The sequence below is a fragment of the Cavia porcellus genome, unplaced genomic scaffold (assembly GCF_034190915.1).
Source record: "Cavia porcellus strain 051 isolate PalLab524CR breed Dunkin Hartley unplaced genomic scaffold, mCavPor4.1 scaffold_1, whole genome shotgun sequence".
NCBI classification, from domain to species: domain Eukaryota; kingdom Metazoa; phylum Chordata; class Mammalia; order Rodentia; family Caviidae; genus Cavia; species Cavia porcellus.
In genome coordinates, this window is record NW_026947484.1 from 134,918,970 (window position 1) to 134,935,772 (window position 16,803).

The 16,803-nt window shown below is 37.2% G+C and overlaps 1 protein-coding gene across 2 annotated transcripts in view; it reads right to left on the reverse strand.

Annotated features, from left to right (window-relative positions):
* The window catches only part of Dennd2c (DENN domain containing 2C), a 118,424-nt gene that overhangs the window by 16,219 nt on the left and 85,402 nt on the right, over window positions 1-16,803 (reverse strand). For both annotated transcript variants that reach the window (XM_005007888.4, XM_063255819.1), the window contains exons 8-16: window positions 16,141-16,328; window positions 11,893-12,002; window positions 9,987-10,056; window positions 8,971-9,048; window positions 7,719-7,859; window positions 7,089-7,237; window positions 6,118-6,295; window positions 3,033-3,074; window positions 1,278-1,383 (exon numbers count right to left, since the gene is read on the reverse strand). In XM_005007888.4, coding sequence (XP_005007945.1) covers window positions 1,278-1,383; window positions 3,033-3,074; window positions 6,118-6,295; window positions 7,089-7,237; window positions 7,719-7,859; window positions 8,971-9,048; window positions 9,987-10,056; window positions 11,893-12,002; window positions 16,141-16,328 — 1,062 coding nt within the window. The remainder of the gene's footprint in view (window positions 1-1,277; window positions 1,384-3,032; window positions 3,075-6,117; window positions 6,296-7,088; window positions 7,238-7,718; window positions 7,860-8,970; window positions 9,049-9,986; window positions 10,057-11,892; window positions 12,003-16,140; window positions 16,329-16,803) is intronic.

The following is a 16,803-nucleotide window of genomic DNA, read 5'->3' on the forward strand; positions in this document are numbered from 1 at the left end:
TATTTCAGTTGCTATTATTTCAGATATTTCAGGTGTATGGCATATATTTTCTTCAATGTACATAGCTCCTATGGTTTTTTGCGATGGGCTTGAGGATTGAGATTGTATTTCGGTCTTTTGTTTTGTCATTTTCCTATATTTCTATGTTTCAAGTGTTATTCCAAGGTTTCCCCTGGGCCTGTTGGAAATCCTCTTCTCTGCCCTTGGCTCCTGGATTGAGCCAAGGGTCTCTGTGGGTAGGGCAGCAGGTCCAAGCCCTGCGAGGCCAGTGGAGTGTGACAGGAAGCTGTGAAGTTCCCTGGCCGGCAGGAGCCAGGATCTTAAACTCTTGGGGCTCGGGATGGTTGTGGGCACACTCACCCCAGGCCGCCCAGTCTCCAGAATTCTAAATCTTTGTTTTTCCTACTGGTAGTATTGCATCAGGTAAACTCATATGGTCCCACAACTTTAAAACAGCAATTTCTAATTGTTTATCATTAGCCTGAATCTTTCCTGTGAATGTGAAATGCATATATATAAATGCTTACTTAACATCTCTAGTTGGAGTCTGCAAAATATTGGACATCCAATTAGTATCTCAAACCTAATGGCCAAAATGAAACTTTTTTCTTCTCTAAATCTACTCCTTTTTAACTATTTCCTAATTAAACAGCCCTAGTTTCCTCATCTGTGGAGATTAAATGACAATATCTACTTAAAAGGATACTACAAAGATGAAATAAAATGTGTGCTAAACGGTTAGCGTAATGCCTGCCACAGATTATGCACCCAATAAATATTATTGGCCCATTTACTCTACAAATACTTATTAAGTAGCTGGTAAATACTATTTAAAATGCACGAGAAAAAGGAAAAAAATGAAGCCATGATTCTCATAAAACTTACACTCTCTAGCACATCAGATGGTGCAAGTCATGGGAAAAATGAAGCTAGGAGAGGAGGTTAGCATGTGCTAGGAGAATAGGTGCCATTTTAAAAAGCACACTCAGGAAGAACTCAGGGAAAAAAAAAATCACATACGAGCATGAGCCTATAACAAGAAAGGATGGCAGTCAGGTGACTATCTGGAGAAATAGCATTCTATAAACGTAGTGCAAAGGCCCTGAAATAAAAGTGACCCTGACATATTAAAGATCAGCATGGAAACTGGATTACTTGTGTAAGGTTTTCAAGATACAGGAAAAATAATACTACTTTGACATCCTTATGCAGAATGCTGTGTATTAAAAAAATATTTACTGTCTTAAACTTAAATCATTGGATTACTTGTCTCATACCTTGTGAAAAATTTTGCTCCTGAGATAAGATTTCATTTCGTTCTTCTAAAATCTGCATCAAGGCAGCTTGAAGTTTAGGTGGTAGAATTTCATTCTCATCAGACACCTTAAAGAAAAAGAAAATGAGATTTTTGTGTGAACTCTGAGGGAGAAAGGCCTCACATGGAGTAAAATTCATGATTATATATAATATCTATAAATTCAATTTTGTATATGTTATAATTTTAAAAACATATACCTTATAAAATTTTCTGGCATTTTCTATTAGCTATCTTTCATATACAAGTCTGATATCTTCCAGATCATTCCCAAATCAATATTTCAAATGTGATGAGTTAGCTAAACTTGAAAAAAAGACAATGTCCTGAGAAACAAACTTACTTTCTTTTTCCCTTCCTTCCTCCTCCCTTTTTATATTTTGTTGTTTGTTTGTAACAAGGTTCTGCTATGTAGTCCAGGCTGGCCTTAAACTCCCACTGATCCTCCTGCCTCAGCCTCCAGAGTTTTGGGATTACAGGCATGTGTTACCATAATCAGCTCCCCTTCTCCTCCTACTCCTCTTTTTCCTCCCTCCCCTCTCCTCCTCCTCCTTCTATTTTTTTTAAGAGTCTCATGCTATGTATCCCAGACTGGCCTAAACTCTCAATGTAGCCCAGGCTAGTCTTAAGCTCACAATCCTTCTCCCTTACCTAGTCTCACACCTTCCAGGATTACAGGTATAAGCCCCCATTTCTGGTTTTTATTCTTTTCATATTGTATTTCAGTGCTTATAAATAAATATATAATTTATAATCCAGGGATACTGAGAAGAATTTAGTAACTTTTCCTTTCTACTTCAATACCCAGAAGAAATAATCACTTCTTTTTTGTTCCTATCCTATTTTATTCAAATTTCTATTTCTGTATATCATTTCTAAAATAATATTTCCCCATCCATTTGGTCTGTAAGACACTCAAGCACTGTAAGAGTGTTCAAATTGCATCTGTCTTATTAATCTTTACATTCTAATTGCATATATATATATATATATATATATATATATATATAGTGTGTGTGTGTGTGTGTGTGGTACTGGGGATTAAACCTAGGGTCTCATGCATGCTAGCCAGGTGGTCTACCACTAACCTACATCCTCAATTCAATAAATGATTTTTTTTGGTAGGGAAGACAAGGTCTTCCTACATAGTGCAAGGTGGTCTTAAATTCAGTATATAGCTCAGGCTGGCCTTGAACTCACAGTAATCCTATTACCACGGCCTCCCAAGAGCTGTGATTACAGACATGTACCACCATGACCAACTAATTTTTTAAAGGAAAAAATGGTTTATTTGGCTCACAGTTTCAGTCCATGGTCATCTAGCTTAAAAGCGAGACCATCATGGTAGAAGGGCATAGTAGAGCAAAACTGTTTACTTCATAGTGGCTGGGAAGCAGCTAATGCCTTTTAAATTTAACTCAACTAGAGGCTTTTATGTTAATCCATCTAGAGTTGAAGGGATGATTACTTACTTTGAGCATGGCACTTACTCTGTTTCCTCTTTCTTTTTTGGAACAGACAGCTATAAACCTAAGCCAAATTTTTCAGGTCAATCTTGTATGATTCAAGGATAGGTAGAAACTATCATTTCAAGTATGGGTAGAAGTTAAAATTCTTGCCTGAGTCATCTTCTCTAAGTACTTTCACATATTTTCTGTGTAAGTATCTACACAGAAATATATATCCCAAACATGTAATTATTCCCTTTGTCACTCACCTCCTGTAAGAACTTGTCAGCACAGAGATCAACTATCAGCACCTATGGAATAAAGGAACCAGGCGGGTTCAACTAGAGACATTCACAGATAAATACATCAAGCACTGCCAGATCAAAAGGGTGTTTTAAGTTTTGAGACTCTCATGCAACAGGAATAGTTTCAAACAAAATTAACTCAAAGTTGTAGCTCATTTAAAAGTTAACCTACCAATACAACAAATTGCAAACGAAAACAAATAATGGTACGAGCAAAAAGAAAATAATGGTATGTGCATTTATAGAGTAAAAGACTCCTAAAAGGTTACTGCAACACAATAGTGGTAGAAGAATAGTCTCTTCAATAGGTGGTACTGGCATAGGTAGTTATTGATAACAAATGACCTCTAATATGCATTTTACAAAAAACATAAAATACTAGGTGGATTCAGAGCTAAAAGAGGCAAAATAATAAAGAAGATATTGTAGGAAGATATCTTCATTAAGTTAATATTAAAAACCTTAAATAACACTAGTAACAAATGAGAAGATGCCAGGTGTGTGGCACATGCCCATAATCCCAGCACCGGGGAGGCTGAGGCAGGAGGATCAGTGAACAGTTAAAGTCCATCCAGGGCTACAAAGTGAGTTCAAAGCCACCCTGAACTTCATAGTGAAACTCTGTGAAAGAAAGAAAGAAAGAAAGAAAGAGAGAGAGAGAGAGAGAGAGAGAGAGAGAGAGAAAGAAAAGAAAAAAGAAACATTGATAATTTTAACCATATTAAAATTAAAAACTAGCAGGATGCAGTGGAGCCCTGTAATCCCAGCTACTCAAGTTCAAGGACAGCCTTGGCAATTTAGTAAAACCCTGTTTCAAAATGAAAACTTCAAAAAGGGTTGGGTTTGTAGCTCAGTCCTCCCTAAATTCAATTCCCAGTAATACAAAACAAAAACAAAAACTTCTCTGTATTAAAAACATCATTTTGTAAGATGAAAGGGCAAATATTGGACAAAGAAGCTGGTTTCTAGGATATAAAAAGAGCAGGGCATACTGGCACCCTCTAATTCTAACCCTCAGGACGCTAAAGCAGAAGGGTCTTGAGTTTGAGGCCAATCTAGGCTACATTGTGGGTTCCAGTCTAGCCTGAACGACATAGCAAGACTATGTGTCAAAAAATAAAGAGTTGAGCATGGTGGTGCATGTCTGTAATGCTAGCATTCACAGGCTGAGGCAGGAGGGCGAGTTCAAGGCCAGCCTCAGCTATATAGCAAGAACCTGTCCCAGTAGACCAACAACAAAACAAAGCACATATACATATGCCAGAATTAAGATGACTTTTTCCATTTGCCTCAGTGGTAGAGTTCTCACTTGGCATGTGTGAGGCCCTACATTCAAACTCTAGCACTGCAAGAAGAAAAAAAAAAGACAGAAAATAAAAGACATCTTACCAATAAACAAGAGGGTAAATAGTCTAGTAGAACGACAGCAAATTTTATAAATGATGATATTCAAATAGCCACTAAACCATACCTCAACAGTATGCAAGGAATGCAAATTTAACAAGGAATGCAAATTTAAATTAGAATACCAAAACACATTCAACAGGTAAGATACATTTCACAAATGATGAGTGTTGGTGAGGATGTTGAATGCCAGAACTTTCACTATTGTTGTTTAAACTGGCACAACTCCTTTGGAAGAGTTTGACTTTATTTACTGAAGCTGAAGGAATGCTTATCCAATGACCTAGTAGTTCATTTCCAAGTACATACACTCAAAACTGAATGAATGTGTGTACAAAAATCATAAACACGGATGGTTATACTAAGACTATTCATAATAACTCAAAGTCTAAAACAATTCAAATGTTCATCAACTGTAGAATGAGTAAGAAATTATGATCCATTAAGGCAATGGAATGCTATACATAATCAGGAAGAAATGTTGAAATGGGAAGGGGAACTAAAGAAGGGGAGGTGAAAAGCTAGGAAGGAAAAAGGAAAAAGATAGAACAAAAAAGTAGAAACAAAGCTTCTGTAAATAAGGGAAGAGGAGTTGAAGGGAGGAACAGGAAAAAAATTAATATATATCATGCATAGGTACAAATTCGCTATGAATGCTATCATTATATATATCTAAAATGTACCAATAAAATTAACTTTAAAAAATGATACAACTATTATTAATGCCATCAACATGGATCAATCTTATATGCAAAATTTTGAGCAAAACAAGCCAGTGGAATATCACCTTTACTATATAAATCTACTTATATCAAGCTTAAAACCAGGCAAAGCATAATTACATTGTTTAGGGATACATGCCAAAAGGGTAAAATCATGAAGAAAAACAAGTAAATAAACACCATGAAAATCAAGTGATGACCTTTTACAGAGAGTGGGAAAGAGACCAGAGATTAACACAAGGCATGATGGGGAACACCAAAGTACTGGAACTGACTCCACTGCTGTGCCATTTCATCCCACTCCATGCAGGGCTAAATAAATGCTCACTTTGAGGTAATTCACAAAGCTGTATATTTTGTTTTATTTAGGACATTTATTGTTTTGTGTTATATTTGAAACAGGTTTCCTCCTTCTCTCCTCATTTCCTCTCATTTCATTTCTTTTTCTCCTACTGCTCTCTCCCTTCAGTCCTGATGACCAAACCCAGGGAGGCTCTATCACTAAGCTATATCCTCAGCCTTTTTTCTCCCTCTTTATTGAGATAATATCCTGCTAAGTGGCCCAGATGGGGCTTGAACTTGTATGGCCCTCCTGCCTCCACACCCTCTCAAAGGGCTGGGATTACAGGTATGTACTATCACGCTTGAAACAGTTTCTTTAAAATAATTTTTTAAATTACCCCAGAGTCATTTTTGTTTCTGACTTTAAGAAAATTCCTCCAAAAGCCTACCTTTCAGAGTAACACAAGAATGAGTCCATTATTCACTACTGTAAATAAGCCAACTTTGGATTCATGTATACTACAGAATTTTTTCATCTCAATAAAAAGGTATCACCCCCAAAAATGAAAAAGATGCCAAAATTATGACAGCATAATGTATTAATAATATATGAAAATTCCACCATTTATTAGGCCGCTTACCTCTTCAATAGGTAGGTCTTGGAGCTGTGGTAAGGAGCACGATAGGATTCCAATGAGAAAAGGGGTAGGTGAGCACACAATGTCAATCATAGATGCCGGAAGGACTGGGATGTAGGTATGCTGCCATGTGAATGGATACAAGGTAGCTACCACAGCATGGCCACATTTTGACAGTGTGCTGGCCAGAGGAGAAAGTGAATAGTGTCAGATACAGAGCAACACATGCAGGGTGTTTTAGCTATGTCAGTAAAGAATGCCATACTGATGCTGTTTTATGTTCACAGATTCACAACCCCACGAGTATGCATTAGTTTTAATGTTTTAATTTTATTTATTTATTTATTTATTTAGGTATTAGGAAATGAACTCAGCACCTTGTACTTCCCAGGCAGGTGCTTGTGCCACTGAGCTATATCCCCACCCCTTAAAAATTTCAGCTTCATTTAACTGAAAAAGGTTTAACCTTAACCCAGATTCTTTATAATTTATCAAACTAGAAATTAGTGTGCATGTAGAAAAGCAGTAACAATTTTCTAAAGAGATAGTTCTTCCTATGTTGCCCCAGCTGGTCTTGAACTTCTCCTGCGTTCAAACAATCATCTTGCATCAGCCTCCCAAAAGCTGGGAATACTGGTGCCAACCACTGCACTTGGCTGGGAGTACCAATTTTTAACAGCAGTTTAAGCAAAAATAATGTATAAAGAAAAGTCATCGTTACACTCTAATGTAAATGACCCATTAGCTTCTGGAATTATAGTCACCTTGCTATAGCATTAGGTAATCAGAGACTAATTCTAGATTTTTATAAATATATCTAAATTTTAAAATAGCAAGAATAAGTATAAAGTAACATATTTCACTTAAATATTTGTTTTCGTATATTATTATTTATGGTGCGAGGGCCTTGGGCATGCTGGGTACTCTACCACTGAGCTACATCCCCAGCCCTGTTTAACTTATTTCTTTCTTACCTTAGGCTGTTGGCAACAAAGATCACCCTCCGCTCCAACAGGAGAGAGGCACAGACCCGGATGAGATGGCACACACTCAAGCACTTAAAAAGGCATTCAAAATCCACATGTTCCAATCGTGAATCTAGTGGTCGGCAGAGTTCAATTGACTGAAATGTAAAAATTTGATTCAGGGGAGTGGATGTTGGAAAACAACCTTGAATGACAACACTAGCAGATTCTCTTATGCCTTTACTACTTATATTCAAGAAAAAGGGTCTACTACAAAAAGTCTATGGGGCCACAGGAAGACTGTGAAGCTGCTTATTCTAATCCCAAGATCCTGTATCTTATTTCTGTTCTGTAAATTTCTAGCAATATCCTTCATTCAATCTGACAATAATATGTATAATTGTTACTTATCACACTGAAATTTTTAGTACAGAGTGGACCTAGTCCATGTATGGGTAAATAATTCTTAGGTCTTGGGTCATGGTTCAACTGCATTACAAATGTTTCTTCAGTGCTTTTCGGGAAAAAATACTTCTCATTTATAGAAAGAAACTATGCTCTTTGCTTCTGGAAATTGGCCTATGGTACAAGACCTGCTTTTTGATGGCTATCAAATCTTTATGAAATGAGGTAAGTTACCCCATCCCCAGCCCCAGGGAGGTAGCTCTTGACTGTGATGGTGCGTCCAGGAGCTGGAAAAGGAGCTTCCATGACACTTCGCATGAATGGGTAAACAAGGGCTGGAGACATTTCTCTTCTTTTCTCTACTTCATCCAGAATCTACACACAAAAAATATGTTATTTTATTATTAACTCAGTTCAAAGACATAACAGTCAGCCAGGCATGATGGCACACATCTGTAATCCTAGCACTTGGGAGTCTGAGGCCAGACTGAACTACATAGTGAGACAAAGACTCAAAAAAAAACCAAAACAAAACAAAAAACCAAAAAACAAACAATCAAACAAGAAATCCTCATAAAAATCCTTTTTTTAGAACCTGCCAAATTTGGTGCACGTGTTGAACATAACAGCAATAGATTTCAAACAGGTAAATTTCCGTTGGATGTAGTGGTGCACGCCTGCAATCGCAACACTCAGGAGGCTGTGGCAGCAGCCTGGACTACATAGTGAGTTCAAGGTCAGCCTGAATTGTAAAGCAAGATCCTGTCTCAGAAATACCACAAATTAAAAATAAAAAAATAAAACAGGCAAGTTTCTACAACCAGTAAAAGTTCATTAGAGCGTATGGTCTCTGTGGGATATCTTTACACCCTTGAAAAAGTTACTAACACAAATCAATTGATTTCACTACAGAAGGGACAAAAAAACCCTGACACAATGGGTCGGTGGTCTGAGGGGAACCTTGAAGTGAATTCTAGGCCAGCCTGAACCGAACTGTAAAACCTAATCTCAAAAAAAAAAAAAAAAAAAAAAAAGACACTGACAATGTTATCTATCAGTGTAATTTGGGATCTAGGAAGCACATTAAGACAAGGTTTGGGTTGTGTTCTCTTTAAATTGGGAGATTTAGTTGGGTGCATGGTGCATGCCTGTAATCCCAACACTCAAGAGGCTGAGGCAGGAGGATCTCTGTGAGTTCAAGGGCAGCCTGAATTGCATAGTGAAACCATGTCTCAAAAAGACAAAGAATAAAACAAACAAAAAACCTGGGAGTTTTAGAAAAACAAAATAAGGATGATGCAGCAATGTCAGCTGGATGGGAGAGCTACATTTAGTCTTCAAGCTTGTGGTTCTAATTCATCAATAGAGAACTTTTCTAAAGCAGTATGGTAAAGTCTATTGTCCAGTGACGTCATAAGCAAGCAAAGTTTTCTCAGTGCTCATCACCTTTCACAGACCCCATTTTTCACTCAGATTCTTCACTCACCTTTGAAAATAGATTGAAGCAGCCTAGGCGACTAACCATGCAGTATACCTCAGGGAGTCGTTTTCCTTTGCCTCCTGGCTGTAAGAAAACAACAATCACACAGCACAAGTTTTTAGTAGTTAAGACCCATTAATATTCTTTTAATATTCCCTCCCTCGTCTCTCTCTGAAATAAGATCTCACTATGTCATTCTTGCTGATCTGGAACTTCTGAGCTCTGGCAATGCTCCTGCCTCAGTATCCCTGAGTAGCTGGGACTACAAGAACATCCACTGTACCTGACTCCCTTAGCATGGAGCAAGACCTAAGGCCTCCATCCTCAATGAACAGTGCAAGACGAGCAAAGTACTAACCACGATCGCATGATTTATTACAGGTGAAGGGGTGGCATCTAAACAAGAAGAAAGCCCTAACATGGTTGGTATCTCAGCACTCCTTGGTTGGGTCACTGCAGTTCATTCTTCACATGTGGCCAGACTGATATTCAACCACTATGTCTTTATTGTAAACAAATAAAATAAATCCTTACTTTCTATTCTAGAGTATGCTGTGACTGAACTTCACCTTTGTTTTGCTGTATAAAGCTAACACAGCTTCTTTAAAATACTAATCATTGGGAGTCCTCAAACTCCTCCAGAAGCTGGGCATGGTGGTGCACATGGGAGGAGAAAGTTTCACTGAAAAAATATCAACTGTTATTCTGAAAGTCAAAACAAAGGAGAAAGTTTCACTGAAAAAATAATCAACTGTTATTCTGAAATCCAACTAATCATGTATGGCATTCCTCATAGAATAAACAACACAGAATCCCAGCACTTGGGAGGCTGAGGCAGGAGGATTGCCACAAGTTCAAGACCATAAAGTGAGCTCAAGGTCATCCTGAACTGCACTTTGAGATCCTGTCTCAAAAAGACACAAATAAAAAATCAAACTCATCTAGATAGTGATTCTGAACTTCCCAGTTTGACTTCACTGTCTCTTGACCAACTCAGACTATAGTACAAGTCTGGTACTTACCAAGAGCTTCTTACAGTAACCAAACCACCGGCTTCCATCTTCACCAGTCAAAACAAAGGAGAAAGTTTCACTGAAAAAATAATCAACTGTTATTCTAAAATCCAACTAACCATGTATGGCATTCCTCATAGAATAAACAACTAAAAATAGGGCCTAATATCAGTCATTTTGTGATCAAAGGGGAGGCAATAATATGACATTTTATTAAATAATGTCACATTTCTTCTAAGGAATGTCCAGGCCTCAAGACTGGCCTCAAGATTCTGTGCTGAGTGAGCAAACTGGTACAGGATAAACTGTTGCCTTTTTTTACTCTGTTACTTAGCTACTCTAGCTGCTAATTCTATTTTCCTTTTGTTGCATATCTGATTTAGTCAAACATGTAGGTAAGTTATAAAGAACTTTGATGTGACACTGCTCCTTTGCAGATTCTTCTATTTAATTCTGAAAGACCATACACAACAGTGGTATACAAAAAATTGATAGGAAGTCAGGCACAGTGGCACATACTAATAATCCCAGCACTCAGGAGGCTGAAGTAGGAGGATTGTTCAAGCCCAGCCTGAACTACATAGCAAAACCTTGTCTCAAAAAAAAAGCAAAAACAAAACAAAAACTCCCAAAATTAATAGGAAAAGTATAATTCCTCATTTGAAACATGGGCAAAAGATATGCAAAGATAATTTCCAAAAAGAAGGTCCAAAGATTTCCAAGGAAAAACTTGCTAATAATCGAAGAAACACTTGCTAATAATCGAAGAAACATTAATTTGAATGATGAATACTATTTATAACTATATATGGCCAAAAAATAAAGATCAGAAGGGAATATGCCAAAATATTTATATGGATTATCTCTAAGTACCAAAGCACCAGTGAGTTCTAGTTTCTGCTTTTTACTTATTCATCTGTTTCTAGAATAAGCACATATAACCCAGGGAGAAAAGCACCACAGAGCAACCAAGTTAATATGAAAAAGATGTTTTAGCAGTGGAACTGATAACACAAGAACACTAACGCTGGTGACTGAGAGATGAAGAGGTGATCAGATTAAACAGGTTATGAGAGACAGCAGCTAAGTGTGGAGGTGAGGCAGAGCTTCTTAAGCAACAGTTGAAACTACCATCCAGCAGGCCATCAGCATGTGACACCGCTCACTTAAACAAGCTCTTCTGCCTAAAAGACACTCTCAGTAAGGACAGGTGGGTTTTTTATTTGTTTTGTTTTATTCAAGACAGAGTCTTGCTAAGTTGATGCTCAGGCAGGTCCCAAACTCACAAGTTCATGAAATTCTCCTGCCTTATACTCTTATAGAGTTTCTGGTACCATACTGTTAATAAAACAGTTTCTATTTATAAGCAGTTCATAGATAATGATGTTTTATTAAATAAGAATAGTGATTTCCTATAATTACATGTAAGAAATTCTTTAATTCTTTTCTTCTCAATATACTCACATCTCCCAAACTGAACATTCTCCCTCTATAAGAAAAGCTCCACAGGGAAACATAGAGTCTCAACTGTGACTTTTTCTATCAACTTGAAGGAGAAATAAGATGAGGAACATGGTTCTGTTTTAGCTTTTTCTAGGTCTGGAGTCCCAAAGTTCAAGTCTTCTTTTCCTGTCCTCTTTGTCCCATGTCTTATTTTATGTAAAGTGGAACTATTTTTTTCTACAGAACTGGAAAACTGTACAGACTTTCAAACTTGTTTTCTTTGACACTAAAATTATTTTGTATTTTTATTTTTTGAGTCCCACATAGGAAATGTCCTAATTCTATTTCTTCCTTTCCTTCCACTGCATCCTTCCAGTATTTATACAGCTTCACTTCTGGCTCTACTCATTTCTCAATGCTCTCTCTTTTTGCAGTTGCAACAAAGAGAAGTAAGACAAAGTGGCCCATTTACCTCTTGAGTTGTAATGTTGGTATCCACTCTTCTGAATCAGGAAAACAAAATTTTGGGATAACTTTGAGCCTTTCTTCAGTGTCTTTTGATTGCTTATAGCCATGATCACCCTGAGAAAGATAATACCACAGCTGACAATATTCCACGAAGGTGGAGAATAAAAATAAAAACTGAGCCTGGTCTTAGGAAAAAAGGTATAAACCAACCCAAAGCAGATTATCTCAGTGTTGTTTTGTACTGCTTAGCAAAACAGGAAAGCCAAGATTAAAAATTCAAGAAGAATGTACTAAGAACAGCTACTAAAAATAAGGAAACTATTTTTAAACACAAATGGTACCTGTGGAGACACTATAATCTAGTGTTAAGAAAGGTGGGTGAAAATAATTTCTCATCTAGAGGTACAATCTAATTCAGGATGCACAAATAGGAATCCGTATTTCATGAATTATGGGATAGAAGATAGGTAAAATGTCTAATATTACTGACAGTAAAAACTAAGCCAGTTCAAGATATTCTCTGATCAGTAATCAAGGATGTTTTGAAAAAGGAGATGAATGTTATTTAGAAAAGATACTATTTTTAGAATTCCTCCCATATATAATCATTTCCCTTAGCATACAATCTTTACTGTCTAATTACTGTTTTGCAACATCCTGTTAAATTTTAGCATGGAAGACACTTGTTTAAGTGTGGTATTATACTTTAAAAGACAGTCTACATTTAGTTAAACTAAGATATTCAGAAATTATTATGACCTGTCCTGGATAAAGACAGCCACACACCTTTAATTATCATATTACTTTCAGATAATTAATGATTTATTGTTTATTGTTTGAAATAAAAATGCAGCCATTCTTAGACACTCAGATATTAAGCTCTTAAAAAACAAACATAAAAGCACCAAGAGATGGGGGAAGGAGAGAGGAAAGAGGGAAAGGTATGTAAAAAAGAATTGAAATATGTATTGTTTTAATTTGGAATATAAAGAATATAGAATGTAAGAATATAGGGGCTGGAGATTTAGCTCAGCGGCATAAGCGACTGCCTTGCAAGCAGGCAGTCGTGAGTTCGATCCCCGGTACCGATAAAAAGAAAAAAGCCAAAAAAAAAAAAAAAAAAAAAAAGAATATAAGAATATAATCACTATGTACTACAAACATGTACTGAAACATAAGAATTGAAAAAAAAACAGAATAGTAGTATCAGTTCTGGGGGTGTGGCTCAGTGGTAGACTGCTATGTTAGCATGTGTGAGCCCCTAGGTTTGATCCCCAGCACCCCCCACCAAGGAAAAGCATCTAATAAAATTTTAGGGGTGTTACAGTTTATACTGTAATTTTGAGACAAGGTTTCACTAGGTAGCTCGGACTAACCTTGAACTCAAGGCATTCCTGCCTTAGCCTTCTGAGGGCTGGAATTACACATGTACACTACCATGTACAGCCCATAGTCTATACTTTTTATAGTGTTAAATGATTCACAATCCTCTTCATTCAAGCTTTTCCACAACTGAAACCAAAAGAGGCTCAACAGGATCACTCCCACCCAATCGATGGATGCTTGAGGCACAAAGATAGTAATAGCTTACTTGGAGACATCTCTGAATCACTACTGTGTCCTTACACGGTTGTGAGGTTATGAATTCAGGTTTAGCTTTACTCTCTCCAATTATAAAACTAATGAAAACCAGGTTAAAAAATTAAGCCACTCTCACCAAGTAAGTTCCTTTTACCAAACAATGCTGTCACACTGTATTTTCAGCTAAGTTGAAGAGTTTATGAGAAAGTAAACTTATATATTTATTTACTGAAGAAATGTTGAAGACACTGAAAAATGAGAATCTACGAAGAAAATGTTTTTTAGATTACAGCAACGTGTTTCACTACTTTTTAGTGAAAAATATAACTGGATTATAAATACAAAGTCTTAAGTGAGAAGCAGTACAAATAAACTGAAAAATGAATAAATGCTCCTACTTAAAGGGATAAAACGTGCCCAGGGCTAGCCATATAATTTTCTTTCTTTTTTTTTTAATCGAGTCAGATAATTTTCTAAGCAGACAGCAAGATGAAAATGTGAAGGATCTTGTTTAAAAGAAAAAAATGAAATACAAACAAATACAAAACGTTTTCCTGCTTCTGAGGTCTTTGAAGCTGCAGTGAGATTTTACCTGCCTTCCTTGGCTCAAGGATCCTGACTGACAAGTACACCCCCTTACGAGGGGCCTGAGCCTCCAATCTGATACACTGGTAGTCGTAGCTACTCAGTTTTCTCTCTGGTCAGCAGCAGAACTAAGACTCAGGGCTGACCAGAGATGTGGAAGGTAAGCATGCCATTTCCCCTTCCCATACGGTCATCATTTTAACCCACAATAATTTGGCAACCTCCTAGATTACAGCTTTGAACAAGGATGTGCTTGGTCCTTTGGGGTGGTGGGAAGGCTTTTTCTCTACCAGGTCATCACTAGACACACTGAGCAGTCCCAGCAGAGCAGGGAGGGCTGTCCCCTTGCCTGCCTGGAAATGCTGTGGAGCAGTGCTTGCCTGAGCACAAGCTTCCTTTGTCAGTGCATAAGCCCTTGCCAAGGACAGAAAGTGGCAGCAGTCACTCTGTGGGGATGAAAAGGAGGCACAACAGGGCCGAGAGAACCATGAAAACTAGGAGAGCCATCCCCGGAGGGCAGCAGAATGTGAGACCATGCATGAACTGAAACTTGGTAGAAGCCCAACAGTCTCATAGGACTTCAAATACAAAAACACAAATTCAAAGATAAAAATTATTAAGTATCTCAAGATGGTGACCACAAAGCATTAAACCTTAAGCCAGGGGCCCTTCTTAGTAAGGGACCTTATGCATTGCACTGGCCCATGAAGTCATTTTTATTCAGCATCAGCAAATTCCTGACACTCAGAAATGCGAGCTAAGCATTGGTAGTCTTTCCAGTTTCTCAAGATGAAATACAAACTTTTGTGTGGAATTTTATTTGTTTTATGCAGTGTTGGGGATCTAATTCATAACCTTGCGCATGACATGAGCTATATCCCCAAACTCTGAAAGGATGAATTCTTAAACATTAGAAACAATAAATATTGACTTTTTTTTTTTTTTTTTTACAAAATCTTATATAAATAAAAAAAGAAGAGGAAAGAAAGGAAAAGGAAAACCCACATGTTGATGGGCTTGGTTTGTTCACAGACTCAGTAAGATCAGTGAGACTTTAAGAAAATCTTTCTTGCTTTAAGCGCCTGCCTTGCAAGCAGGCAGTCGTGAGTTCGATCCCCGGTACCGATAAAAAGGAAAAAGACAAAAAAAAAAAAAAAGAAAATCTTTCTTGCTAGTATGATGGCACACACCTATAATCCCAGCATCAGGGAGATTGAGGCAAGAGGACTAGGCCAGCCTGAGCTACACCATGAGTTCAAGCCCAACCTGAACATAGCAAGACCCTGTGGCAAAAATAAACAAAAAGAAGAAAATATTTTTTCAGTTGTACTCCTATTATCTAAATCTGGCAAACAGTAGGCATTTTAATATTTGATTAAATTAATGAGCTTTGAAAAAGAGAGAATCAAGTGACAGTGTTAATAATAACAGCCACCATTTAGTATCTGACATCTGAATGATGTACTTTACATACATTATCTCATTAAATATTTACTTAATAGTGGAAAATGTTACACATAGCTTATTATATGCCAGACCCTGTTCTAAGGACCTTATATATATTTAGCCCATATTAACTTTACTACAATTCAAAGGGATAGTTATAATTATCCCATTTTACAAATGAAAAACACAAGACACAGAAAGGTTAAGTAACTGCTCAAAGCCACAGTGCTAAATAAGTGACTAACACAGAGTGCTATTTCAGAATCCATATATAAATCATTACCTTATTCTACTACATTTATTCTTTCCCTAATTAGGGGTAGGAAAATTGAGACTTTGTAAAGATTATTAAGTATAAAACAAAATTATTAAATGATATAGCCAAAACTATTACCTGGAAAACAAAATTATTAAATGGTATAGTCAAAATTATAAAACACATTTAAGAAATGAACTTTTTCTTCTCCTATCTCCATTTTGGAGCAGCTTATGTCTAACATAAGATGTTGTCAAAGTCACTAACCAGATCCTACAGTAGAGGGCAAACTTTGTTGAGATAACAATAAATAAAAAGAAAGGAAATAAACATAAACAGCACATAGGAACCTTCTTGAATGCCTGTTGGCTTCCATGAGCCTACCTTGCTAGGGAACTGCTGTATAATCTGGGGAATGTAGCTTATTCCTGATGACTTTTTCTGTAAAGATACCACCACAAAAAGTTCAAACAACTGCTGCTCTTGCAGTTCAATAAGATCCCGCTCCAAGGTCTGGTAGTGAGGATTCCTCTTGGAAGGTTGCAGCAGTTGTGCTAAGCGCTTATGGCGATCTGTAATGAAGTCACAGAGTAATGATTTCCCCTGTGGTACTGTCTTCCTTTAGCCCTAGAGGTTAAGACCTATATGAGTAATCTTCACACAGTCATTGCTAAATGAATGCTGACTAACCAGTATCTGCTTCACACACTTACCTGTTTAGGCAATGAAACACTCATGGGACAAAGGCAGACCCTCACAAAGCCCAGGTTCAATCTACCTCCAACCAGCAGTGAGTGGGACTGGGCTTCTATGTCCCAAATGGTACATTATGTAAGCCTAACACACATTCCATGCTATCCAACCTTTCCTGGCAGCACAACAGGACACATTAAAAGGTTTGCAAGATGCAATGGATTAACAATAGATACCACTGGTGGGAATGTCATAAACTCATGGGAGAGGTCAGAATTTGAAAAACAAACTGAGTCTGTGGAGAAAGAGATGAGTTTGATAAAATTAAACAAAAAGCTGTCTTTACACTGTGCT